Source organism: Malaclemys terrapin, chromosome 22, assembly GCF_027887155.1.
Source record: "Malaclemys terrapin pileata isolate rMalTer1 chromosome 22, rMalTer1.hap1, whole genome shotgun sequence".
Taxonomy (NCBI): domain Eukaryota; kingdom Metazoa; phylum Chordata; order Testudines; family Emydidae; genus Malaclemys; species Malaclemys terrapin.
This window is the reverse complement of record NC_071526.1, coordinates 863,745-891,441: the sequence shown is the minus strand read 5'-3', so window position 1 is coordinate 891,441 and position 27,697 is coordinate 863,745. Positions and strand designations below refer to the sequence as shown.

The 27,697-nt window shown below is 47.2% G+C and overlaps 1 protein-coding gene across 2 annotated transcripts in view; it reads right to left on the bottom strand.

The window, feature by feature from the left end:
- The window catches only part of ZMPSTE24 (zinc metallopeptidase STE24), a 99,821-nt gene extending 75,029 nt beyond the window's left edge, over positions 1–24,792 (bottom strand). The window contains exons 1-3 of one of the 2 annotated variants that reach the window (XR_008443094.1): positions 24,602–24,792; positions 22,476–22,622; positions 12,670–12,756 (exon numbers count right to left, since the gene is read on the bottom strand). Coding sequence is in view for 1 of the 2 variants with exons in the window: in XM_054011790.1 (XP_053867765.1) it covers positions 12,670–12,756; positions 22,476–22,622; positions 24,602–24,724 (357 nt within the window). In the remaining variant the exon portion in view is untranslated. The remainder of the gene's footprint in view (positions 1–12,669; positions 12,757–22,475; positions 22,623–24,601) is intronic. The other variant, XM_054011790.1, reaches the window with a different exon arrangement.
- Positions 24,793–27,697: the final 2,905 nt, after the last annotated feature.

The window sequence follows — 27,697 nt, the reverse complement described above, 5'->3', positions numbered from 1 at the left end:
TGCAGCTGAACGGACACTGCTAACTAAAATCCCTGGTTAGAGGCACAGGGGCGCAGATATACCTACAGTGGAACACCCATAAGGACACTGCTCGAAGAACCACCCCAGTGATGGTTCCGACTGGAAATATTTCTGTGTCTGCGGGTCCAGTGAGGCTGCATTGAACCGATTAGAACTAGAAAAAAATATTATAATCTGTGATATGCATCTCTCTTCTGGCCCCAATCCATTCACAGCTCTGATGGAAATGGAGACCATAACTTCCTTAAAAAGGGCACACTGCTAGTAAAATTTTACCATTCAGGCTGCACCAGTTGGAGCACCCCATGAGTAGGAATATGCAGAGGACACTCGAAGGAGAAAGTTTAAGTATCATCATCACTATTACATTTATCAATTAAACCTGTAATCTCATCAAAAAAAAGATACAAAGTTAATTTGACAGGATTTATTTTCCATAAACCCACATTGACTGGCATTAATGCTTTATTAATCAAGTTGTACGTTAGCCACTCCATTACCCTGGAATCATAGAAATGTAGGTCAGGAAGGGACCTCGAGAGGTCATTTAGTCCAGTCCCTTGTGCTAAGGCAGGTCTAAGTGTAGTTGGACGATCTCTAACAGGTGTTTGTCTAACCTGTTTTTAAAAACTTCCAATGACCGGTGTGACAGTTTAGGTCAATTACATTTGTATTCCCGCACCCTGGTCCCTCGAAAACACCGACTCTTCCCTCCCCCCGACCAGGGTTTTTCCAGGCTGAAATGTTCTCTGCCTATACTGTGGTATCCCCAGCAAGCCAGACTGCCTAAACAGGCCAGCATCATGCTTTCTCTCCTTAGGCTAGAAACAGGGTAATTGCCAGCAGTTACAAGTTACCACACAGCTCTTTATAACCAACCACATATATTCTTCAGGTGAAAGCATTACAGAGAAAACATTAAAAACAATACAAGAACACACACACACACATGTTAAAAAGCTTACCAGAGGTCACCCCCAACTCCAACTTTGGACCCTGCAGGTATCAATCTTTTAAAATCCACAACTGGGTTTTCCCCGTGATTATATGTTCATAACTATCTCAGATTCAGAACCAGAACAACCATGAGTAATTCAGTCTTTTCTTTTTACAGCTTGGGCCTTTGATCTTGGCCTCATATAACATGATCAGCAGACAATGACACACTCCTCAGTGCATAACCTCAAAAGGCTAAATTTTTGCATAACTGGAGATGGGGAATTTGCATTTACCTCCCCATAAACATTCCCCAGGAAAACCACTAAACACTTTTTGTTCCTGAAGTCCATGCTTGTCTGGCACAATGTCTAATAAAGTACTTTGAACCCTCAGGTCTCATATCTGTCACATTACATACAATCCCAGCCCACAATAATACATTTAACACAATGGACCTCAAAAACACAAATTTAATTCAAGATCTCGAAGGGGCATTTCAGGAAATTTGCCATATCTGTCACAACCGGGATTCCACAACCTCTCTTGGAAGCCTATTCCAGAATTTAACTACCTGTATAGTTAGACAGTTTTCACGAATATCTAACAAATCTTTGCTTCAGATTAAGCCAATTACTTCTTGTTCTACCTTCAGAGAACAATTGATCACAGTCCTCTTTATAACAGCCCTTCATATATTTGAAGACTTAAGGTCACCCCAGTAGTCAGTTTCTTGAGGCCAGCTTTTTTAACCCTCCCACATAGGTAAGATTTTACTAAACCTTTTAGCATTTTTGCTGCTTTCCTCTTGACTCTCTCAAATTTCTCCACATCCTTCTTAAAGATGAGGATGTTAGTTAAACAGAAATTAAAAAGGTACAGCACCAAAAGCGAAGTTCCTGCAAGCTGCATGGAAACTTTTTAACAGAGGCTCGACTTAAATATATACCCCAAATTAAAAAAAACATAGTAAGAGAACCAAAAAAAGTCCCACCGCAGGTAAACAACAAAGTAAAATAAGCTTTGAGAGGCAAAAAGGCATCCTTTAAAAAGTGGAAGTTAAATCCTAGAGAGGAACATAGAAAGGAGCATAAACTCTGGCAAATGAAGTGTAAAAATACAATTAGGAAGGCCAAAAAAGAATTTGAAGAAAAGCTAGCCAAAGACTCAGAAAGTAATAGCAAAAAACTTTTTAAGTACATCACAAGCAGGAAGCCTGCTAAACAACCAGAGGGGCCACTGGACAATTGAGAGGCTAAAGGAACACTCAAGGACGATAAGGCCATTATGGAGAAAATAAATGAATTCTTTGCATCTGTCTTCATGGCTGACGATGTGAGGGAGATTCTCAAACCTGAGCCCGTCTTTTTAGGTGACAAATCTGAGGAACTGTCCCAGACTGAGGTGTCATTGGTGGAGGTTTTCGAACAAACTGATAAACTAAACAGTAGTAAATCACCAGGACCAGATGGTATTCACCCAAGAGTTCTGAAGGAACTCAAATGTGAAATTGTAGAACTACTAACTGTGGATTGTAACCTACCATTTAAATCAGCTTCTGTACAAAATGACTGGAGGATAGCTAAGCTGATGCCAATTTTTAAAAATGGCTCCAGAGGTGATCCCGGCAATTACAGGCCAGCAAGCTTGACTTCAGTACTAGGCAAATTATGTTCTATAGTAAAGAACAGAACTGTCAGACACATAGATGAACACAAGTTGTTGGGGCAGAGTCAACATGTTTTTTGTAAAGGGAAATCATGCCTCACCAATCTACTAGAATTCTTTGAGGGGTCAACAAGCATGTGGACAAGGGGGACCCAGTGGATATAGTGTACTTAGACTTTCAGAAAGCTTTTGACAAGGTCCCTCATCAAAGGCTCTTAAGCAATGTAAACTGTGATGGGATAAGAGGGAAGATCCTCTCATGGATTGGTAACTGGTTAAAAGATAGGAAACAAACGTTAGGAATGGAGAGAGGTAAATAGTGGTGTCCCCCAGGGGCCTGTACTGGGGACCAGTCCTATTCAACATATTCATAAATGATCTAGAAAAGGGGATAAACAGTGAAATGGCAAAATTTGCAGATAATACAAAACTACTCAAGATCGTTAAGTCCAAAGCAGACTGTTAAGAGCTACAAAAAGATGTCACAAAACGAGGTGACTGGGCAACAGAATAGCAGATGAAATTCAATGCTGATAAATGCAAAGTAATGCACATTGGAAAACATAATCCCAACTATATATATAAAATGATGGAGTCTAAAATTAGCTGTTACCACTCAACACACCCCAGAATGATATTAGCCTTTTTCACAACTGCATCACACTATTGACTCATATTCCATTTGTGATTCATTATAACCTCCAGATCCCTTTTAGCAGTATTCTCACCTAGCCAGTTATTCCCCATTTCTTAGTTGTGCATTTGATTTTTTCTTCCTAAGTGTAGTACTTTGCACTTGTTTTTATTGAATTTCATCTTGTAGATTTCAGACCAATTCTTCAATTTGTCAAGATCATTTTGAATTCTAATCCTGTCCTCCAAAGTGTTACAACCCTCTCACAGCTTGGTGTCATCCTCAAATTTTATAAACATACTCTCCACTCCATTATCCAAGTCAATGGAAATACCGAATAGTACTGGACCCAGGACATATCCCTGTGAGATCCTACTGGATATGTCCCTCCAGTTTGATAGCAAACCATTGAACATTACTCAGAGTAGTCTTTCAACCAGTTGTGTAGCCACCTTATAGTAATTTTATCTATATGTTTCCCTAGTTTACTTATGAGACTTGTCATGTAGGACTGTACCAAAAACATAACTAAAATCAAGATATACCATGTCTCCAGCTTCCCTCCATCCACTAAACCGGTAACCTTGTCAAAGAATGAAGGTAGGTTGGTTTGGCACGTTTTGTTCTTGACAAATCCACACTGGCTACTATTTATAACCCTATGCCACTATGTGCTTACAAACTGATAGTTTAGTACAGGGGTCGGCAACCTATGGCACGCGTGCCGATATTTAATGGCACGCTGCTACCTGCCGGAGTCCCAGCAGGCAGCAGCATACCATTAAAAATCCTGCCCAGCCCAGCCCGGCCCGCTCTTCTCCGACCCCCTACCCCCTCCCGCAGGGGCAGAAGCTTGGTCCTGCCGGCTCCCCTGGCTCTTCCCGCAGTGTGCTGGGTTCCTGCCCCTCCTCCTCCTCCTCTCCGTCCCTCCCGATCAGTTGATGGCCCTTGTGAGGAAGGGGGTGGAGGAGGAGTGGAGTCAGCATGCTTGCTGCTCCCGGCAGAGGCAGAGAAGAAGCAGGGTCAAGGCCTTGGGGAAGTGGGGGTGGAATATGGGCATATCCCCTTCAGCCCCCTGCCGTGAGCACCCTATGACCCCAACCCACACCCCCAGCCCTCTGCCCTGACCCCCCCCGCACACACACCCAGCCCTATTCCCTGATCCCCCATCACACACACCCAGCCCTCTGCCCTGATCCCTGCACACCCCCCAGACCCCTGCCCTGAGCCCTGTACCCCCTTCACACACACACACACCCCTCTGCTTGACTCCTTCACTCCCCCCACAACTCCAGCCCTGACTCTGTCCCCCCACATACCCAGCCCCCCCACACCCCATGCACCCCCCACATCCTGACTCTTGCACCCCCCACATCCCCACCCCCACCCTGAGCACCAAACGGGAGCTCCTGTCCCCCCCCCCCCCCCCACATTCCCACCTGCAAATGGGAGCTGCCCAGGTAAGCGTTCCACACTCAAACCTCCTGCCCCAACCCTGAGCCCCCTCCCTCATTCTAGCTCCTGGCCAGACCCTACACCTCAATCCCCAGCTTGCTCCTTCACCCCCAGCCCTGAGCTCAGTGCACTCCCACCCTCAGCTCAGTTCAGAGAGAGAGGAAGAGAATGGGCCAGAACCAGGGAGAAGGTAGGTACCCACTGTATGTGGGCAGGGCCGGGACCCCAGACCGGCAGCGGGCTGAGCGGCTCTGGCAGCCGGGATCCCGGCTGGCAGGAGCCGGTGGATGGAACCCCTGAGCAGCGGCGGGCTGACCCAGTCAGCCCACTGCCGGGCTGGGGTCCCGGCCACCAGCCCCGCACAGCCCACTGCCAGTCTGGGGTTCTGGCTGCTGGACCCTTGCCAGCCGGGGTCCTGGCTGCAGGTCCCACTCAGCCCGCTGCCGGCCTAGGTGAACAGAACCCCAGGCCAGCAGCGGGCTGAGTGGGCCAGCGGCGTAAGATCAACAGTTTAATTTAATTTTAAATGAAGCTTAAACATTTTGAAAACCTTGTTTATTTTACAATACAACAATAGTTTAGTTATAGAATATATAGACTTATAAAGCGAGACCTTCTAAAAAACATTAAAATGTATTACCGGCACGTGAAACCTTAAATTAAAGTGAATAAATGAAGACTCAGCACAATGCTTCTGAAAGGTTGCTGACCCCTGGTTTAATTTGTTCCAGTATCTTTCCGGGTACTGAAGTTAATTTGACTGGTCTATAATTCCTCAGGTCCCCTTTGTTACCATTTTTAAAGACTGGCTAACATAGTACCTGTCTTCAGTCCACTGGGACCTCACCCATCCTCCATGAGTTCTCAAAGATAATTGATAACATATGAACGGCAATATTGGGTCAGATCAAAGGTCCATCCAGCCCACTATCCTGTCTACCGACAGTGGCCAATACCAGGTGCCCCAGAGGGACTGAACCTAACAAGTAACGATCAAGTGATCTGTCTCCTGCCATCCATCTCCACCCTCTGACAAACAGGCTAGGAACACCATTCCTTACCTATCCTGGCTAATAGCCATTAATGGACTTAAAAGAGAACTAAATAAATTCATGGAGGTTAAGCCCTGTTATAGTCCTAGCCTTCACAACCTCCTCAGACAAGGAGTTCCACAGATTGACTGTGTGCTGTGTGAAGAACTTCCTTTTATTTGTTTTAAACCTGCTGCCATTAAGTTCATTTGGTGGCCCCTAGTTCTTATATTATGGGAACAAGTAAATAACTTTTCCTTATCTACTTTCTCCACACCATTCATGATTTTATATACCTCTATCATATCCCCCCTTAGTCTCCTCTTTTCCAAGCTGAAAAGTCCTAGCCTCTTTAATCTCTCCTCATATGGGACCCGTTCCAAACCCCTAATCATTTTAGTTGCCCTTTTCTGAATTTTTTCTAATGCCAGTATATCTTTTTTGAGATGGGGACACCACATCTGTATGCAGTATTCAAGATGTGGGCGTACCATGGATTTATATACGGGCAATAAGATATTCTCCGTCTTATTCTCTATCCCTTTTTGAATGTTTCCTAACATCCTGTTTGCTTTTTTTGACTGCCGCTGCACACTGCGTGGACATCTTCAGAGAACTATCCATGTTGACGCCAAGATCTCTTTCCTGATTAGTTGTAGCTAAATTAGTTCCCATCATATTGTATGTACAGTTGGGGTTATTTTTTCCAATGTGCATTACTTTACATTTATCTGCATTAAATTTCATGTGCCATTTTGTTGCCCAATCACTTTGTTTTGTGAGATCTTTTTGAAATTCTTCACAGTCTGCTTTGGTCTAAACTATCTTGAGCAGTTTAGTATCATCTGCAAACTTTGACACCTCACTGTTTACCCCTTTCTCCAGATCATTTATGAATAAATTGAATAGGATTGGTCCTAGGACTGACCCTTGGGAATTCCACTAGTTACCCCTCTCCATTCTGAAAATGTATCATTTATTCCTACCCTTTGTTCCCTGTCTTTTAACCAGTTCTCAATCCATGAAAGGATCTTCCCTGTTCTCATGGCAACCTAATTTACGTAAGAGCCTTTGGCGAGGAACCTCGTCAAAGTCTTTCTGGAAATCTAAGTACACTATGTCCACTGGATCCCCCTTGTCCATATGTTTGTTGACCCCTTCAAAGAACTCTAATAGATTAGTAAGACATGATTTCCCTTTACACCATGTTGACTTTTGCCCAACAAGTTACATTCTTCTATGTGTCTGACAATTTTATTCTTTACTATGGTTTCAACTCATTTGCCCGGTACTGACGTTAGACTTATCGGACTGTAATTGCCGGGCTCACTTCTAGATCCTTTTTAAATATTGGCGTTACATTAGCTATCTTCCAGTCATTGGGTACAGAATCTGTCCGATTTAAAGGACAGGTTACAAATCATAGTTAATAGTTCCGCAATTTCATATTTGAGTTCTTTCAGAAATCTTGGTGAATGCCATCTGGTCCCGGTGACTTGTTACTGTTAAGTTTATCAATTAATTCCAAAACCTCCTCTAGTGACACTTCAATTCCTCAGATTTGTCACCTACAAAGGGTGGCTCAGGTTTGGGAATCTCACTAACATCCTCAGCCATGAAGACTGAAGCAAAGAATCCATTTAGTTTCTCCGCAATAACTATCGTCTTTAAGCGCTCCTTTTGTATCTCGATCGTCCAGGGGCCCCACTGATTGTTTACCAGGCCTCCTGCTTCTGATGTACTTAAAAAACATTTTGTTATTACCTTTTGAGATTTTGGCTAGCTGTTCTTTAAACTCCTTTTTGGCATTTCTGATTACATTTTTACACTTAATTTGGCAGTGTTTATGCTCCTTTCTATTTACCTAACTAGGATTTGACTTCCACTTCTTAAAAGATGCCTTTTTATCTCTCACTGCTTCTTTTACATGGTTGTTAAGCCACGGTGGCTCTTTTTTAGTTCTTTTACCGTGTTTTTTAATTTTGGGTATACATTTAAGTTGGACCTCTATTATGGTGTCTTTGAAAAGTGTCTATGCAGCCTGCAGGGATTTCACTCTAGTCACTATACCTTTTAATTTCTGTTTAACTAACCTACTCATTTTTGCATAGTTCCCCTTTCTGAAATTAAATGCCAGTGTTGGGCTGTTGAGATGTTCTTCCCACCACAGGAATGTTAAATGTTGTATATTATGGTCACTATTTCCAAGCGGTCCTATTATAGTTGCCTCTTGGACTAGATCCTGTGTTCTACTCAGGACTAAATCGAGAATTGCCTCTCCCATTGTGGGTTCCTGTACCAGCTGCTCCAAGAAACAGTCATTTATAGTATTGAGAAATTTTGTGTCTGCATTTCGTCCTGAGGTAACATGTACCCAGTCAATATGGGGATAATTGAAATCCCCCACTATTATCGAGTTCTTTATTTTGATAGCCTCTCTAATCTCCCTTAGCATTTCATCAGCACTATCACTGTCCTGGTTAGGTGGTCGATAATAGCTCCCTACTGTTATATTCTTGAGCATGAAATTACTATCCACAGCGATTCTATTGAACATGTGGATTCATTTAAGATTTTTACTTCATTTGATTCTACATTTTCTTTCACATATAGTGCCACTCCCCCCCGCAGTACCTGTTCTGTCCTTCCGATATATTTTGTACCCCAGAATAATTGTGTCCCATTGATTGTCCCCACTCCACCAGGTTTCTGTGATGCCTATTATATCAATATCCTCCTTTAACACAAGGCACTCTAGTTCACCCATCTTATTATTTAGACTTCTAGCATTTGTGTACAAGCACTTTAAAAACCTGTAACTGTTTATTTGTCTGCCCTTTTCTGATGTGTCAGATTCTTTATTATGTGAATGTTTCTCGTCTAATTTGGCCCATACTTTATCCTCTTTCGCCTCTCCTCCTGACTAGAACCTAGAGAATCTCTATCAATAGACTCTCCTCTAAGAGAAGTCTCTGTCCACGTGCTCCGCTGCAGCAATCCCCCATCTCTTAGTTTAAAAGTTCTTAGTTTAACAGTTCTGATATAGCTTCAGCTAGTTCCATAAGTACACTAGGGTGAATTTCATCAGGCCCTGCTGACTTGAGCACTTTTCACTTATCTAAATATTCTTTAACCTGTTCTTTCCATATTTTTGGCTTACATTTCTTCCCCTGGTAGTTAATATTAATTGTGTTATGTATCTGGTTTCAATTTACCTTTTTAGTGAAGACTGAAGCAAAACAGGCATTAAATACCTCAGCCTTCTTGATGTCATCCATTAGCTTCATTGACTTTAAGGCAAGGTGCCTGAACCTTTGTAAAAGTGGGGGGGGGGGGGGGGGGGGGGGGCCCTAAGGTCAAAGTGGCAGAGGAATCCCTCCCCTATCACTCCTGGGCCCCACTGCCTCCCCCCATTGCCCTGAGTTCCCTTCCATGACTTTGCACCCCAAGCCCAACCCTCTCCTTGCCTCTTGATCACAGCGCCCCCCCTGACCACAGTGCCCAACCATAAGATTAGCCCTGTGTTCACCTTATTTCCAAACTCCACTGCCTTCATGGATTGGCATCAGGATACACATGCCAAAATTAAAACTCCCAGGCTCAGAGTGGCGTGAGCTCTACACAGCAGGCTTCTGGCATCAAGATTTACACTCCTCCTCTAGTGGCCAAGATTCATGCTCTCAGTATGTTAGGGTGCATCCAAAAGGGCCATGACAGGATTCATATTAGAGAGACAAGGTGGGTGATGTAATATATTTTATTGGACCAGCTTCCATTGGTGAGAGAGACAAGCTTTTGAGCTTACAGATCTGAAGAAGAGTTCTGCATAAGCTCAGAAGCTTGTCTCTCTCATCAACAGAAGAAGAGCTACAACAATACTGCATACAAAAATGGAGGATTCACATTAACAGCCCAGAGTGACCATTACACCAGAGCACTATTTTCAGGATTCATATTCCTAGCATAATGTCATCATTACACCAGAGAACTAGTACTACCAGCACAATGAGATTAATGTAGCAGCATGTCAAAAATTCACAGTAGAAGCACACTGGGATCCACACAGCAAGATAGCAGTGTCACAGTGCATGCTCTCAGTATAGTGGGGATGCACTCAATCCCTGAGTGTAAGGGTTCAGCTAAACACAAGGGCACTTGCAAACAGCTTTACTAGCAGCAGGATCTGCACTACTGGCCCAGTAGGAGTTGCATATCAAGGTATTAATTCACAATCCCAGTGCAATGGGATCCAGGCACCCAGGCCTTTAGTACCAGAATTTGTACTCCCTGAATAGTGGGATGGAATTATAGAAGTTACAGGAAAAAAAGCCCTCTGTGATCATCCCGGCTCAGTCTCTCCTGCCACCAATGCAGGGCTGATCCTTACGGTATGTTTTGTCCAGTCTCCTTTTAAAAGTCCCAAAGGAGACTATTCCACAGCCTAAGGCAGAGATCACATTGCCAGGAAGATTTCCCCTAATAGCTTTGAGTTTCCCCCTCCCTGCTCCATCCCCTCCCAGCCCCTTCACTCCCCCCCCCCCCGCCCCGCGCCTTATCCCTTCCCCACTCCCCCCACCCTTGCAAGAGGCAGCAAAGTGGATGCTGGGGAGAGGAACTGAGTGAGCCAGGAACATGCAGAAGAGGAGGAAGACACAGGGTGAGACGGACAGAGCCCCCTTTTCCCTCAGGCAGAGCAGCTCCGTGCTCACAAAAATGGGGGGAGGAGGGGAGCAGTGGCAGTGACTCAGCGTGCACCCCCCACACACCACACCTTGCCTCTGTTTGGGGAGCCAGTGACCCCCTGCTGCCCCCCAAACTGTACCCATGGACTCCCCTCCCCCCCTCAACACTGCAGTGGGCATCCGCACCCACGCTCAGTCTGAGTTGGGCGTCCTCTGCCTGGACTGGGACGCGTCTGCTGCTTTCGGAGCCAGGCTGTGAGCTGCAGCCATACAGGGAGTCCGCCCATGAGATGCAGGTAGGCGGCGGAGCAGCCCCAGGTGATATGGGGCTGATGAGGAGGAGGAAGAGAATGCAGTGCCTCTCTGGAGCAGAGCGAATCCGGCACTACCCGCCCTTGGCCACCAAGGTGGTTTCTTTTGTTAAAGAGTGGGGTGGTCATGGCCCCGGCCCCTCTGCTCTAAGTTCAGAATCATCATGATCATCTAATCTGACCTCCTGCACATTGCAGGTCACAGAATCTCACCCACCCATTCCTATAATAGACTCCTAACCTCTGGCTGAGTTACTGAAGTCCTCAAATCATGAACTAAAGAATTCAAGTAACAGAGAGCCCACAATTTACACTAGGTTAAACCTTCAAGTGACCCATGCCCCATGCTCTGGAGGAAGGTGAAAAACCCCAGGGTCTCTACCACCTGAACAGGGGGAAAATTCCTTCCCGACCCCAAATATGGAGATCAATTGGACCCTAAGAACATGGGCAAGACCCACAGCCAGACATACGGGAAAGAAGTTTCTGTAGTAATTCAGAGCCCTCCCCATCTAATGTACCATCATCAGTCATTGTAGACATTTGCTGCAGTGACAGATCGGCTAAATGCCATAGTAGGTAGTCTCATCCTAGTGTCACTTTGCTTCCCTCATCAATTTTTTCCAATTCCTAGCTTCTGATTTATGTTCATTACTATCAACTTCTCTTTTCTTCCATTTGTTTTTTGTCTGTTTTAATTCCCCTCTAAACCAGGTAAGTTTCTTATCCAATATGGCCTTCTCTCTTGATTGTAGGACTGTAGCTTAAAATGTTTCTAAACAAAATGCTGAAGTTGCATTGCTGGTTTGAACGTGACCTACTTGAACAGCAAGAGGAAAGTCTCTTCTCCTATTCTGCACACTCTGTCTACCATAGCAGCAAATTCTGACTGATAAATCCTAAATGCTACAAAAACAAATCTTAACTATGGGCTTTATCCAGAGTCTACAGAAATCAACGGGAGTCTTCCCATTGACTTCTATGGGTTTGGATCAGTTTTTATACTAAAAACTATTCAACAAAAGATAAAGTTTTACATAGTGTTTAATTTTAGCAGTAAAAATTAAGGCCTGGTCTACACCTAAAAGTTAGGTTGACATAACTATGGTGCTCAGGGTGTGTGGGGGAAAAACAACACCCCAAGTGCCCTAGCTATGCCAACCTACCTGTGCAGACAGAGCTACTACCATCACTCGAGGAGGTGGAGTACCTACAGTTATGGAACAACAGAAAGCATCTACCCTACAGCTGTACCACTATAGTGCCCATAGTGTAGCAATAGCCTTAGACCATGCAAAAAGAAGGTTGGGATCCAGGACTACCATGACCAGAAAAGAACTGAGGGATAGGTAAGGCAAGGTAATTTACCCCCTCTATGGTGGTTACATGGGGATCTGCCAAGGCAATACAATGAGGGAGAAGGAAAAAAAGTTTCTTTCCATTTTAAATTATTCACTGTAAGTAATTTTTCTTACTTGTCAGGGCTTCCAGCATTGAGAATAACACGAATTCATTGAGGAGGTGGGGGAGGGATAGCTCAGTGGTTTGAGCATTGGCCTGCTAAACCCAGGGTTGTGAATTCAATCCTTGAGGGCGCCACTTACGGATCTGGGGCAAAATCAGTACTTGGTCCTGCTAGTGAAGGCAGGGGGCTGGACATGATGACCTTTCAAGGTCCCTTCCAGCTCTAGGAGATGGGATATCTCCATTAATTTATATTTATTTGAATTAGTGATCTAGTAACAAAAGGCTTCATATACTATCATCAGTCCTCAGAACCATCCAGTTCACCATATCAGAAAATTAACTATAAATATATAAACTTTTTTTACTCTACAGTACAATAAAACTAAATGGGAGCTTTACCATAAATTCTGTTATACACACAGTTTAGAAACCCATCATTTTCACAAACAGTTAAAAATGCTTACCTCGTATTCTGGTTCAAAACCAGCACGACCAGAGATTTGTCCAGATACATTCCAAAGGAAAGGAATTCCTCCACAGAGAAGAATCAACTATAACAAAAAACATGCAATGGATTCAATTCATTCTGTGCTATCATGGAGCAAAAAAGCCTGAAAAGACAAGACCAATTTTGAAAAGTGACCTGGAATTTTTTTAACATCTTTTTGCTTCTTTACAATATATAAAGAACACTTGAAAGCTCCGCCCCCACCCACCCCCCTTTAACCTTAGATATCAGGAATAGCAAGTCAGACCTTCCTTGGTTTTGCTTGGGAAATACTGGGACATCTCAGGGCATGTTTAATGTGGCCTCTACTACCTTAATTGAAGATTTGGGGGTACATCTTTAACAAGGCTTCCTTATTCATAATGACAACCAGTGAAGTTAAATAGCTGATAAAAAACAAAAACAGACTTTCAAATACACCTCTACTCCGATATAATGCTGTCCTCGGGAGCCAAAAAGAAATCTTACCGTGTTATAGGTGAAACCACGTTATATCGAACTTGCTTTGATCCGCCGGAGTGCACAGCCCCTCCCCCCCCGTCCCTCCGGAGCACTGCTTTATCGCGTTATATCCGAATTCGTGTTATATCCGGGTAGAGATGTAGTCTGACTTTTACTTCCTTAGCTAGTGTGATATCACCTTGCACTAGATTTCAAGTCATCAGAGCATCTTCCAGCCTGGATAGAACCTAATTTCTGATATACAAAAACAAGCAGGTTTTGTTTGTTTGTTTTTTTAAAGTAAAACAACTTTCAGGCTGAAGTTTAGATATCATAAAAGATGGCAAAAGGACACAAGAAAAACTGTGTTTCTGCCCTTGCAAGTTGCCTCTAACCTTTTGGAGCCTCTAACACCCAGAATTCTAGTTATTGACTAAAGGTAATATAAAGACAAGTTGCTAACTCTCTTCGGTAAAAGAGCATGAATAAAGCGAGATGAAAGGAAAAAAAAACCTAAAATCACATTCTGTTAGTTGCATTTTCCTCTTCTATCATTCTACTACACAGGATTAATGGCCAGACAGTGCTGTAGTTTCACCTATTGGAAGAAAGGAGTCAAAGAGTTCTGAAACCCCATCTTGATTACATGAGTTTCAGCCAGAAAGCCTCCCTCTAGTCTAACTTCCAAGTCAGTCTGTAAGACACCAAGATAAATAACAGGCAAGCACCTTGTAAGGGGGGGGGGGGGGGGGGGGAAGGAAGGAGGGGAGAAGAAGAAACTATGACAAACAGAATTGCCAGTAAGTAATGTTCCTTTGTCATATGCCTCTCACTTCTCCCACCAACAAAAGTGCATTACTGGACAGACAGTGTATGTAACAAGCAGTTGTCGCAGGAGGCCTACCTTACCGTGTTGCTAGCAGGGCCCTAGAGCCAAAAGACAGCCTGAGAAGCAAAGAGGCCCAAGAAGCAGGATGACGACCAGATTGCCACCTTATATACCTAGGAAATGAATGCTCACTGCCCATAAAGAGGAAGCTTTTCTAGCCAAGTAGCACCTGATAAATCCAAGCCAAGCCCACCAACCTGGTCATATGCTGCAAGAATGCAGCCTAAAGCACAAAAAGCAACACTGGCATTAGCTGCAGCCTTCAAAACCCTCCAAACAGAGACAGCGGTTTTGACTTTCTAAATTCCTGAGAATTATTAAGATCGAACTTGAGAACACGCTTAACAAAACACAGCCTATTGTCCGAAGGGAGTACCGGGTTCAGACAGATGAAGAACAATGGGTTCACTCACATGGAACTGGGTGTTCACTTTGGGGACAAAGAGTAAGCTAATAAAAAAAACTTTCTAGAAAGAACAGAGGGTGTGGAGAAGGGATGATTAAAGATGAGCTCACTCCCTCATCATTGTGAGATTGCTGCAACAAAGAAAGTATCTTAAAGGACAGAAGTCTGCCCTAAAGTGTCAAAGAAAGGTACATATCCTAGCTTGTTAATGAAGATCAAGACATACTGAGGGATCCCAAGATGAATCACTGGTCTTTAAAACACACTAATACTGACAGAAGGAAATCTCAGAACGATAGAAATGGACGTCTAGAAGGGAATTCAAAAAGTCATCTAACCTAGTCTCCTGTGCTGAAGCAGGACCAAGTAAACCTAAACCATCCCTGACAGGTGTTTGTCCAACCTGTTCTTAAAAACCTTCAATGATGGGGATTCCATAACATCCCTTGGAAGCTTATTCCAGAGCTTAACTATCCTTATCAATAGAAACATTTTCTTAATATCAAACCTAAATCTCCTTTGTTCCAGATTAAACCAATTGCTTTTTATCCTACCCTCAAGAGACATGGAAAACAACTGATCACAGTCCTCTTTATAAGCAGCAAAGAGTCCGGTGGCACCTTATAGACTAGGATTGAACTCACAACCCTGGGTTTAGCAGGCCAATGCTCAAACCACTGACCTATCCCTCCCTTTTTTTTTTTTTTCTTGCTCTCCTCCGGGTTCTTTCCAATTTGTCCACATTTTTCCTCAAGTGTGGTGTCCAGAACTCAACACAATACTCCAGAGGAGGCCAGCTAGAGCAGAACTACCACCTTCCATGTCTTACACCCACCTGTTAATACACCCCAGAATGATACCAGCCTTTTTCACAATTGCACCACATTGTTGACTCATATTCAATTTGTGATCCATTCTAACCCCCAGATCCTTTTCAGCACTACTATCATCTAATCAGTTATTCCCAAAGTTGGACTTACCAGAACTGCAGCTCTGGACTTTGTGGATGCAAAGATGCTACCACAGAGCCGTATTAGCTATGGCAACAAGCTGCAAGCTGAGACAAGATAAAATATTTACTAACCTTTCATTACTATTGTTCTTCCAGAGATTTTTCCCTCAGAGGTATCCGTTGATCCAGCTCTAGCAGCCTTTGAGTTATGCAGTTATACGCTGGTATAAAGAGTGCCCCCAGCCCTACGTCCCCTTGCCACGTTCCTTCTTGCCGGTAATTCTGACAGAGGGGTAGGAGGGTCAGTTCTAGAATGGACACGAGCAGCAAATCTCGAAGAACAACAGTTAGGAAAGGTTAGGGCTGGTCTACACTTAGTCCGGACTTCGGACTAAGGTACGCAAATTCAGCTACGTTAATAACGTAGCTGAATTCGAAGTACCTTACTCCGGACTTACCGCGGTCCAGATGCGGCCGGAAGTCTCCCCTCGTCGACGCCGCGTACTCCTCTCGGCGAGCTGGAGTACCGGCGTCGATTGTGAGCACTTCCGGGATCGATCCAGGATCGATTTATCGCATCTTAACCAGACGCGATAAATCGATCCCAGAACATCGATGGCATGCCTTCGGACCAGCCGGTAAGTGAAGACTAGGCCTTAGTAACTGTTTTTTTTATTTTGAGTGCTTGCTCATGTCCATTCCATACTAGGTGATTCACAAGCAGTACCCCTCGAGGTGGACTTGGAGTTCATGGACATGCTGACTGCAATACTGCTCTCCTGAAACTGACATCATCACGGGCCTGTTGGATGATGGCATAGCGGGAAGCACAAATATGAACCAACAGCCAGGTAGCAGCCCTGCAGATGTCCTGGATTGGTACCCGTGTGATGAATGCTGCCTAGAAAGCCTGGGCTCTTGTGGAATGAGTGATCACTATGGCCAGAGGCAGAACTTTCGCCTGTTTGTAGCAAGTTTGGATACAGGCAGTTATCCAGGACGAGATTCTTTGGGATGACACAGGTACCCTTCTCATCCTTTCCACTACTGTTACAAAGAGTTGTGTAGACTTGCTGAAGGGCTTAGTTCTCTCAATATAGATTGTGAGGGCCCACCTAACATCCAATGTTCCCCAGTAGTCTTGTGAAGTTTTGGAAAGAAGACAGGTAGAAAAATGTCCTGGTTGTTGTGGAATTGCGACATCACTTTTGGTAGGAAGGCCGGATGGGGACACAGCTTGACCTTGTCCTTGAAGAGCACCATATAAGGGAGTTCTGACATAAGGCTTAATCTCAGAGACCTTTCTAGCTGAGATGATCGCTATCTGGAAGACGACCTTCCAAGAGAGCAGAAGTATGGGACATGATACTAATGGCTTGACGGGAGGCCCTGTGAAACCCATGGCAAGGGGGGGGGGGGGTCGATTCACTAACCTAAGGGTAAAGTCTTTCCAGCCCCCTGAGAAACTTGACCATCATCTCGTGGAAGAACACTGATCTGCCATTCACAGACGGGTGGATGGCTGCCAAGTGAACCTTAATAGATGAGCGAGCCAGATCCTGATGCTTTAGGTGGAGCAGGTAGTCCAAGAAAGTCTACAGAGAAGATTGGGATGGAGAAAGATTCCGTTCAGAGACCCAACAAGTGAAATGTTTCCACTTGGCCAGCCTGGAGGAAGGCTTTTTACTACCTAGCAAGACCTGTCGAACCTGATCTGAGCAGGCCTGCTCCTCAGGCTTCAGTCACACAACCACCATACAGTCAGATGCAGGAAGGCGAGGTGAGGTTAGCCATGGTCTTGTGAAATCAAGTCCGGGAGGAGTGGAAGCACGAGTGGCACTGCCACTGAGAGGTTCAGAAGCATATCGAACCAATGCTGGGATGGCCACGCCGGTGCTATCAGGATAACCTTCGCCTTGTCCTGTTTGATGTTTAGAAGGACCTTATGAACCAAGCTGATCGGTGGGAAAGCGTACAGTAAGTGATTGGCCCATAAGAGCTGGAAGGCATTGGAGAGGAAACCCAGGCTGTGCCCGCGCAGCCAACAGAACTGATGGCATTTCCTGTTCTGTCTGGTGGCAAACAGGTCCACCTGGGGAGGCCCCTACCTCTGGAAGAGGATACTGACAAGGTGGGCTCCCCATCCCAGGTCTGACACATCCAAGACTAGGGTTATCGACAGTTCAGGGGCAGCAAAGGGTACCACTTCCATTATGGATCTTGGGTCTCTCCACCACGCCCAGAGGCGGAATTGTGAGTAGAGTCCAGGTGGTGTCTGCTCGGGGAGTAGACTGATACCAGCCATATCTGGAGAGGTATGAGGCACAACCTTGCATACTGCACGAGGCAGGTACATGCCATCATGTGTCTAAATAGTTTGAGGCAAAACTGAGCGGTCGTTATTGGGGGGGATCGGGACCTTGGAAATCAGGTGTGATACCTCAGAATTGGGCTTCCGGTAGGGAGGCTTTGGCCTGGGTCAAGTCGAGCACTGCCCCAAAGAACTCTATTCTCTGAACTGGGACTAGAATTGACTTCTGTTGACTTTCTTGAAATATTTGTTGAAGCGACGCAGGTCCAGGATAGGTTGTAGATTTCCCCTCTCCCTCGCTCCCAGCCTTCAGGATTAGGAAATATCGGGAGTAAAAACCCCTTTCCTCTCAAGTCCTGAGGAACCTCCTCTACGACCCCCACATATAGGAGGGCTTGCACCTCCTGGACAAGAAGCAGCTTGTGAGAATCGTCCCTGAAGACGGACAGAGGTGGAGGGTGGGGTGGATGAAAACTGGAGAGCGTAACTGACAATTACTGTACTCAGTACCCAATAGTCCGACGTTATATCTGACCACACTGGGTTGAAGGGTGACAGGCAGTCCAAAAATAAAAGGGGAGATGGATCTGGAGTCAAGACTGGCATATCGCCCTCGGACATACCTTGAAAAGGCCTGCCTGGCCCTGCTGGGATATCTATGAGAGCCCGTTTGGGAGGCTGTGGTAGGAGGGAGGTGTTGGCGCCACTTATAACCCTTTCCTTTTCTTTTGAAGGGCTCCTACTTGGGAGACACTGCAAACCTGAGAGGCTATTGGGGCCTAAAGTGCTTCCTGGAAGCTGCAAGTGTATAAAGGCCCAAGGAGAGAAAAGTGGCCCTCCAGTCCTTGAGGCTGTGAAACTTTGAGTCTGTCTGTTCAGAGAACAGGGAGATGCCCTCAAAGGGGAGGTCCTGGACGGACTGCTGCACTTCAAGAGGGAGGCCACATGATTGCTGATCAGCCACATATCAAGCCGCCTGGAGGGAAGTCCTGGACACAGTCTAGCCCTCCTCTAGGATGGCTGTGAACAACTCCTGCCTTGACTCCTAGGGCAGAGTCTCCTTAAATTTGGTCAATGAGTCCCACAGATTAAAATTGTACCTCCGCTGCAGGGCCTTCTGGTTGGAGATATGTAACTAGAGATCGCTTGTCGAAACCATACATCCAAACAGGTCCAGTCTCTTGGACTCTATTTTTGTGGGTAGCACTCGACTGCCCGTCTGTCCCGCTCATTCGCCGCCAACAGTACCAGAGATCCCGGTGGGCGGCAAGGGGGATGAGTAAAGGTACTCAAACCCAGTGGCTGGGACATAGTATTTCTTTTCTGACCTTTTTGAGGTGGGGGGCAGAGAAGAAGACTGCCACAGTGTTCTGATGGAGCCCATCGACCGCTTCGTTAACAGGCAAGGCCACTCTGGAGGGAGCAGCTGCAGCCAGGATGCTGATCAGGCTGTGTGCTGATTCCTTAAGCTCCTCAACTTCCAGGCCTAAATTTGCAATGACCCTTTTCAGGAACTCCTGGTGGGCCCTGAAGTCATCCTGCAGGAGTGGGTTACTAGGGCCTGCAACTGCCTCGCCGGGGATGACAAGGAGGCGGCATGTGCCAGAGGAGGGGCTCCCTCCTACTCCTCCACCACATCCATTGGGGCCATTTACCGGGGTCGGTACTGAAATCAGGGTCCAATGTCAGACAGGAAGAGAGAGTAGCTCACCTTTCTGACACCTCTCAGTATGAGCATTGGGAAGGGGGGCCCAGTACCAGGGGAAACCCTGAAGGATTCCAATACTGCCACTGTATTAGCCAGTGGCCACGCGCCAGCAGGAGGGCTGGTACCAAAGTCTGGCATGTAGACTGTGTACCAGTAGCTTTTGAGTGCAGCCAAGTATTCCCCTTCAGACTCAGAAGAAGGTTCTTCCCCTGGAGACCATAGCAGCGCAGTACCCGCTTCTGTCTCCAGGCATGCTGAGGAACTGGGGTCAGGCCAGTGGCCTATCGGGACCATGGAGGAGCTTGCCTCTGGATGGTGCCACAAGGAGCTTGTCAACCCTTGCTCCTTTCTGTCCCCGGTTGCCTTGGCTGACGAGGGTCCTTCAGGAGCCAGCAGGATCGGGAGTGACAGCAGGTACTTTGCCACTTGGAAAGCCTCTGGAATTGAAGGAACCAGCAGACGCCTGATCCCACGGCTGCTCCCGAAAGTCGGTGGCCAGTCCCATACCGGACTCAGCACTCTAGGCACAGTTGGCAGCGCCATCAGAGACTCGGGGAGGACGAGTGGCCCTATGCTCACTATGGGTCTCACTATGCTAGTCGCTCCTTGCTTGTCCCTCCTCTGCCCTGGAGAACGCCCTTTCTTGGTGTGTTGTTTATGTCTCCTCCTCTGCACCAGGAATGGAGAGCAGTATGGGGGAGCACTCCGCATGGATATTGAGGTTCTCGGTGCTGATTCAGAGCAGCTCAGAGAATATGTACAGAGAAAGTCCAAATCACTGGGAAAGAAGCCTTGCTACAGCAAGAGGGGCTGTTCCAGCAACTGTCCTGGGTGGTAAGAAGGAACTGAGAGGGCATGAGGCCAGCAGCACTCTTTGCATGCGACTCCAGAGAGTGCTAGAGCCGGCCCAATGGATACCACTGAGGGAAAAATCTCCAGCAACTGTGCACATGGCACGCACACACCTAGCATGGAATGCACACGAGCAAACACTTGAAGAAGTTGATAGCAGGCAGGCAGATTGCTAGAGCTATAAGTGTCCCTCTTGTGGGGGCTCACAATTCCAAGCATGAGGGAAGACTGAACATGCCAACAGCCCTTAGGTGGGCTCATGACCATCATGTTTCTTCTGGGATGTTACTTCTGAGGATTGGGGAAGGTCGGACACACCGGCATGCCTCTGACCAGTGGGATTCACAGTCTGTGAATGGCAGGCCCCAGCTGAGCACCCCTGATTCGGGGCACTGCTCAGCTGAAGAGCTGTGAGCTCTGCCTTCCACACATTCTCACTGATTTAATGCAGTGCGACAGCCTCACATTTTTCCATTAGCCCTGGTTTACACTACAGGTTGACTTTAGCCGTGTTAGATCCATTTTAAAATGAATGCATCCACACAACCAACCCCGTTCTGTCGACTTAAAGGGCTCTTAAAATCGACTTCAGTGCTCCTCCCCAGCAAGGGGAATAGCGCTAAAATCGACCTTGCTGGGTCAAATTTGGGGTAAGCTGCATGGCCGCGCAGCAACCTATTTAGCACCACACAGGCACTCAGGGAATCCGCTCGGGGACCTGCCATGGCCAGGGACCAGCCAGAGGAGGGGCGCCCCTCCCCCAACCCCAACCTAGCCCGGTCCCCAACTCTGCTGCAGCCCGGACCCAGCTGCGGTGGCGTGGCCTCAGGCGTGGCCCAGCCCCGCCCCAGGCACAGCTGGGGCGGCGCAGATCCAGGTGCCCCTCTCCCAGCCCAAACCTAGCCCCAGCTGGACTTGCTGGGGCCAGAGAAGGGGCGCCTATCCTGAAGCCCCAGCACCAGAGCTGCTGCAACAAGGAGAGGCACCTTTCCCCTAGCCCAGGGGATGCTGCGGGGAGAGAGAGAACTGGGGGTAGTCCTCTCTCCTGACCACAGCCCAGGAGCACCCTCCTACACCCAAAGTCCCTCATCCCCAGCCCCACCCCAGAGCCCACACCCCCAGCCAGAGCCCTCACACTCCTGGACCCCAACCCTCTGCCCCAGCCCTGAGCCCCCTCCCACACTCTGAACCCCTCGGCCCTACCCCCACCACATCAATTTTGTTATGTGCACCAATATGAAGGTGATGTGGGACACATCACCTCCATATTGGTGCACATAACAAAATTCATTCCGCACATGGGTGGGAAAAATTAGAAGGAACACTGGCAGAGAATACTACAAATTGCTACCCGTATGAAAATTTACAGTGTTTTCTATATACACTTAAGAAATAGATCATGTAATTGAAGACTTAAATAATGCATCCACACAAGGGGACAGAACTATGGCTGCAGATTTAAACTTTCGCATTATATTTTCTAGGTTTTTTTGGTGTATTTTTTTAAAGGAAAAATAATCAATACAAATGCACACATACTGCCCAGGAAAAGAAAAGAGGAACAATGCAAAATCATAACGTAAGATCTCCAAGTCTAGCAGGCTTACAAGTTCTGCTGATGATGAATTACTACCAGATGAATGTGGCACTTGTCTGCATGCTGTCCTAGCAAGGAAACTACCCAGGGCAATTTACTTAAGTCCGTAGATATCCACTTTGTATCTGTGGATATTTGCAGACCATTTTTGTAGATTGCGGATGGAGGCAGATCCAAATTTTATATCTAAAGCCCTGCAAATCCCCTGATATCCATTTTATGTCTGCAGTTATCTTCATCCACTGATGCGGATATCCATGGATCATTTCTGCAGGATGTGGATCGGAAGCAGATACACAGGGCTCTGTGTCAGTACAATGACTTTCTTGTTAACATAGAGAAGTAATGTACTGCTATGTTCGCACTGACTAAATAAGTTTTTTGACAATGAGATAGCAATCTTGGTGTAAAAACTCACTTTTTTGGCAGTGATGACATAACCCAAAGCTAGAAACCTTACTAAAGCCTGCACACACACTATGAGGCTTATAAGGCATGCCACAGCATTGACCCTGGAGTTATATTTGAAGGATTAAATGTAAAGTATTTTACATTCAGATTGAATAAAAAGTATTGTATAAATTATAGAGTAGCTAGGGTACTTACAGTGCCCTCTAGCTCCGAATACAGGCCCGACCAAAAACTGAAAGTACTTTTGTCCAGTTGATACAAACGAGATTTTTCAAAGGTTTCCGAATCCATGATCTGTCCTAATTCCCATGGGACATGTGTTGTTGTTCTATATACCTTCCTCTGAAAGAGAGAAAGACATATTAATATTAAGACGGTGTAGAAGAGTCAAAATGGCTTTTGTAAAGGGATATCATGTCTCACCAATCTATTAGAATTCTCTGAGGGGGGTCAACAAACATGTGGACTAGGGTGACTTGAACTTTCAGAAAGCCTTTGACAAGATCCCTCACCAAAGGCTCTGAAGCAAGTAACCAGTCATGGGATAAGAGGGAAGGTCCTCTCATGGATCAGTAACTTGTTAAAATATAGGAAACAAACGGTAGGAATAAATGGTCAATTTTCACACAGGAGAGAGGTAAATAGAGGAGTCCCCCAAGGATCTGTACTGGGACTCATGTATTCGTAAATGATCTGGAAAAAGGGGTAAACAGTGAGGGGGCAAAGTTTGAAGACAATTCAAAATTACTTAAGATAGTTAAGTCCAAAGCAGACTGCAAGGGATTACAAAGGCATCTTACAAAATTGAGTGGGCACTATAGATACAAAATGATTGGGTCTAAATTAGCTGTTACCACTCAACAGAGATCTTGGAATCATTGTGGATAGTTTCCTGAAAACATCTGCTCAATATGCTACTGCATATTGCCAAAAAAGCAAACAGAATGTTAGAAATAGGAAAGAGACAGATAATGAGAAAATATCATAATGCCACTCTACAAAACCATGGTACACCCGTACTTTGAATACTGCATGCAGTTGTGGTCACCCCTCTCAAAAAAAGATACATTAGAATTAGAAAAACTACAGAGACGGGAGAGGAAAAATTTAAAAGATTGGGATTGTTCAGATTGGAAAAAAGATGACTGCAGAGGGATAAAATCATGAGTGGTGTACAGAAAGTGAATGAGGAAGTGTTATTTAACATAACACACAAACCAAGGGAGGGGGTGTCACCCTACAAAATTAATATCCCACAGGTTTAAAACAAACATAAGTACTTCTTCACACAACACAGTCAACCTGTGGAACTTGTTACCAGGGCACACTGTAAAGGCCAAAAGTACAACTGGGGTAAAAAAATAGCATTAGATAAGATCTAGCAATAGCTATTAGTGAAAATGTTCAGGGATGCAACCCCATGCTCTGGGCATCCCTACCTCTGACTGCCAGAATCTGGGACTGGACAACAGAGGATGGATCACTCGACATATTGCCCTGTTCTGTACCCTCCCTCTGAAGCATCTGGCTCTGGCCACTGTCAGAAGACAGCATACTGGGTTAGACAGACCACTGGTCTGACCCAGTATGGTCATTCTTATGTTCTAATAAAATTCTGTATTAGATTTGTTATTCTAATTTCAGTAAAGATGAAACAATATCCAGTACTAGATTTGTGTGATTCTTTATGTATCAAAGCTACATGCAACAGAATCTATAGAATAATTGTTGTTCTCAAAACCCTGTCAAATGACAAATGTAAAGCCGGAATGATTTATTATTTCAGAGACAAGAAGCTGACATTGGAGTTGCTTGTCTATTTATTTCTCTTATTTTAAAATATGTTCAAAAACGGTTTATGAAGATCCCAGGAATGCTCTGTCTCACAGAGCATGACATGGAGAGCCATGGTGATGACTGAGCAGAATCTAGGCAGAGGATCAAATTCTGCCCACCAATCCCATTGACTTCACTAGAAGTACCATGCATGCAGGCAAGGCCTAAATAATGCCATAAGCCAGCGCTTTAGTATCATATTGGGGAAAGGTAATTGTTAGAGCTCCGGGTCCCCCCCCTTCCCACCTTCCACCACATGCTAGGAGCTTTACGGGCTTCTCCTGATTTCCCGCGCCAGGAGCTCTGTGTGCTCCCCGTTTCCCCCTCCAGAATCGCCGCCACCTTCTCGGCCCCTGCGCTTCCCACTCGGCAGGGCACGAGGCGGACAGACGCGGCCGGTGCTCTGGGCGGCCGCAGAGGGACTTCACCGCCCGCTGTGCCCTGCGCCAGCCGCCCTGTGCTCCGACCCGGAGCCCTTCCCGCACCTGCCGACGCGCCAGGAAGGCTTCCCACAGGTACACAGCCCAGGAGAAGAGCAGCACGGAGCAGAAGATCCGCTTCTCCACGGGCAGCTCATCCCAGAGCTCCCCCAGCAACGGCAACGCCATGGCGGACCGCCCCACACGCAACCGCTGCCACCTCGTGTCCTTGCCGACTTCCGGCCCGGCGTCACTGCAACCCCCTCCCCCCCACTCCGGCTTCCGGCCTGGCGTCTCCGTAACCCCCTCCTCCCCACCCCGGCTTCCGGCCCGGCGTCACTGCAACCCCCTTCCCCCCACTCCGGCTTCCGGCCTGGCGTCTCCGTAACCCCCTCCCCCCCACTCCGGCTTCCGGCCCGGCGTCACTGCAACCCCCTCCCCCTATCCCGACTTCCGGCCCGGCGTCTCCGTAACCCCCTCCTCCCCACCCCGGCTTCCGGCCCGGCGTCTCCGTAACCCCCTCCTCCCCACCCCGGCTTCCGGCCCGGCGTCACTGCAACCCCCTCCCCCTATCCCGACTTCCGGCCCGGCGTCTCCGTAACCCCCTCCTCCCCACTCCGGCTTCCGGCCCGGCGTCTCCGTAACCCCAGGCTTCTAGCCCGGTGTCATCGCAAAACCCGCCGGTTTCTGGCGCCAGTGTCACCGCGAAACCTGCCCCCGCTGACTTTCGGCCCGATGTCACCACAAAACTGGCTTAAAAAAAAGGGGGAGACTAAAATATTTGTAATACAGCATCACCATCTATTGGATACTGCATAGAATACAGTCCGAACCGGGGAGCTATTTGCTATTTTTTAGCCATCTGGAAAAATATAAAACCATTGCTTGTAAAGTTTGCAGGTGACACACAGATTGGTAGATTGGTAAATAATTATAAAAATACGTTAATTTACAGAGTGGTCTAGATAGCTTGGTAAGCTGAGTTCATTCAAGCAACATGTTTTTTTTTTTTTAATGTGGCCAAATGCAAGGTCATACATCTAGGAACAAAGGTTATAACTTTCAAAAGTGGCCCAAGTGACATAAGACTCATTGACTTGATGTGTTTTTGAAGAATTTACCCAAAGAGTGTAGTGTCAAAAAGGGATCCTGGTGGCTACGGTCCATTAAAAGTCCAGTTGGCGGTGCAGCGAGGGCCAAGGCAGGCTTCTTGCCTGCCCTAGCTTTGTGCAGCTTCCGAAAGTGGCCACCAGGTCCCTGCAGTTGGCCCCTAGCTTAGGGTTACCATTCTTCCGGATTCCCCCGGACATGTCCGGCTTTTTCAAGTTAAAAATAGCGTCGGGGGGAATTTGTCAATGTCCGGACTTCCCCTCCTCCCCCCCCATGCAGAGCGTGTGCGCGGCTTACAATGCAGCCGGGGCTCCCAGAGCCAGAGCCCTTCCTTCACTTCCCCCCTCCTCTCTCCTGAAACTTGACACCCCCCCTCCTCTCCCTCCCTCCCCCCCCTCCCTGCATTCACAGATCGCCTGCTGTTCGCCGTCTGGAGCTCCGAGACTGCTCCTCTCCCCCGCTACCGAGCGCGCTGCTCTGCAGCACAGTAAGGGGGCCGGGGGCCAGAGAAGCGGCAGAGAGGTTCTGGGGTGGGGGGGGTAGTCAAGAGACAGGGAGCAGGGGGGAGGGTTGGATGGGTCAGGAGTTCGGGGGGGGCTGTCTGGGGGTTGGGGGTGTAAGGTTTTGGGCAGTCAGGGTACAGGTGGGGGGGTCTCAGGAGGGGGCAGTTAGGGGACAAGGCACAGGGAGGCTTAGGTAGGGTGTGGGGTTCTGGAGGGCAGTTAGGAGCAGGGGTCCCAGGAGGGGGGACAGGGAGCAGGGGGGTTTAGATGGGTCAGGAGTTCTGGGGGGGGCTGTCAGGGGGTGGGGGTGTGGATAAGGGTTGAGGCAGTCAGGGGACAGGTAGGGGGTAGGGTCCTAGCGGGCCAGTTAGGATGTGGGGAAGGTCTCAGGAGGGGGCTGTCAGGGGACAAGAGGCAGGGAGGCTTAGGGAGGGGGTGGAGTCCTGGGGGGCAGTCAGGGGACAAGGAGTGGGGGGGAGGGTTGGGGGTTCTGAGGGGGCAGGAAGTGGGAGGGAGTGGAAGGGGCAGGGGCGGGGCTAGGACAGGACAGGGGCGGGGCTAGGGCGGGGCTCCTCCCGTCCTCTTTTTTGATTGTTGAAATATGGTAACCCTACCCTAGTTGTCCAGGGAGGCTCTGCATGCTGCCTGCGCCCCAAATGCCAGCTAAGCAGCTCCCATTGGCTGGGAACCATTATCAATGGGAGCTGCAGGGGCAGCGCCTACAGGCGCGAGGGCAGTGCACGTCTAGGGGCCGCAGGGACCTGGTGGACACTTCCTGGGAGTGGTAAGTGCTGCTGGGACCCCACACCTTGAACATCCCCCCACGCCCCCCTACACCCCAGCCCTGAGCCCCCTCCTGTACCCCTTACCCCTCATCCCCAGCTCCACCTCAGAGCCCACACCCCCAGCCGGAGCCCTCACCCCCCCACATCCCAACCTCCTGCCCCAGCCCAGAGCCCCATCCTGCACTCCAAACCCCTCATCCCCAGAGTCCCCACTCCCTTCCACATGCCAAACCCATTAGCCCCAGCCCCGGAGTCCCCGCCTGCACCCAAAATCCTTCCTGGAGCCTGCATAATCTGTATGTCTAGGGGCCTCTGCTGGTATAGTGTTAGAGGCATAGCTGTATTGACAAAGTCTTTTACTGTAGACTATCCCTAAGTATGAGACAACAGATGGATACAGACAGATGGAGAAGTACAAAGAAATGATGAGGCAAATTTTCTAAATAGACAAGGAAGATACAGGGTAGGGGAAGGCATGCAAGCAGCGTGAATAATCTGATAGCAATGAATGTGATGTCAATGCCATGATTTTGGAGGGCATGGGTTTAGTTAGGTGGGAATCAGCTAAATAGAAATAGAATCATAGAATATCAGGGTTGGAAGGGACCTCAAGAGGTCATCTAGTCCAACCCCCTGCTCAAAGCAGGACCAATTCCCAACTAAATCATCCCAGCCAGGGCTTTGTCAAGCCGGGCCTTAAAAATCTCCAAGGAAGGAGACTCCACCACCTCCCTAGGTAACGCATTCCAGTGTTTCACCACCCT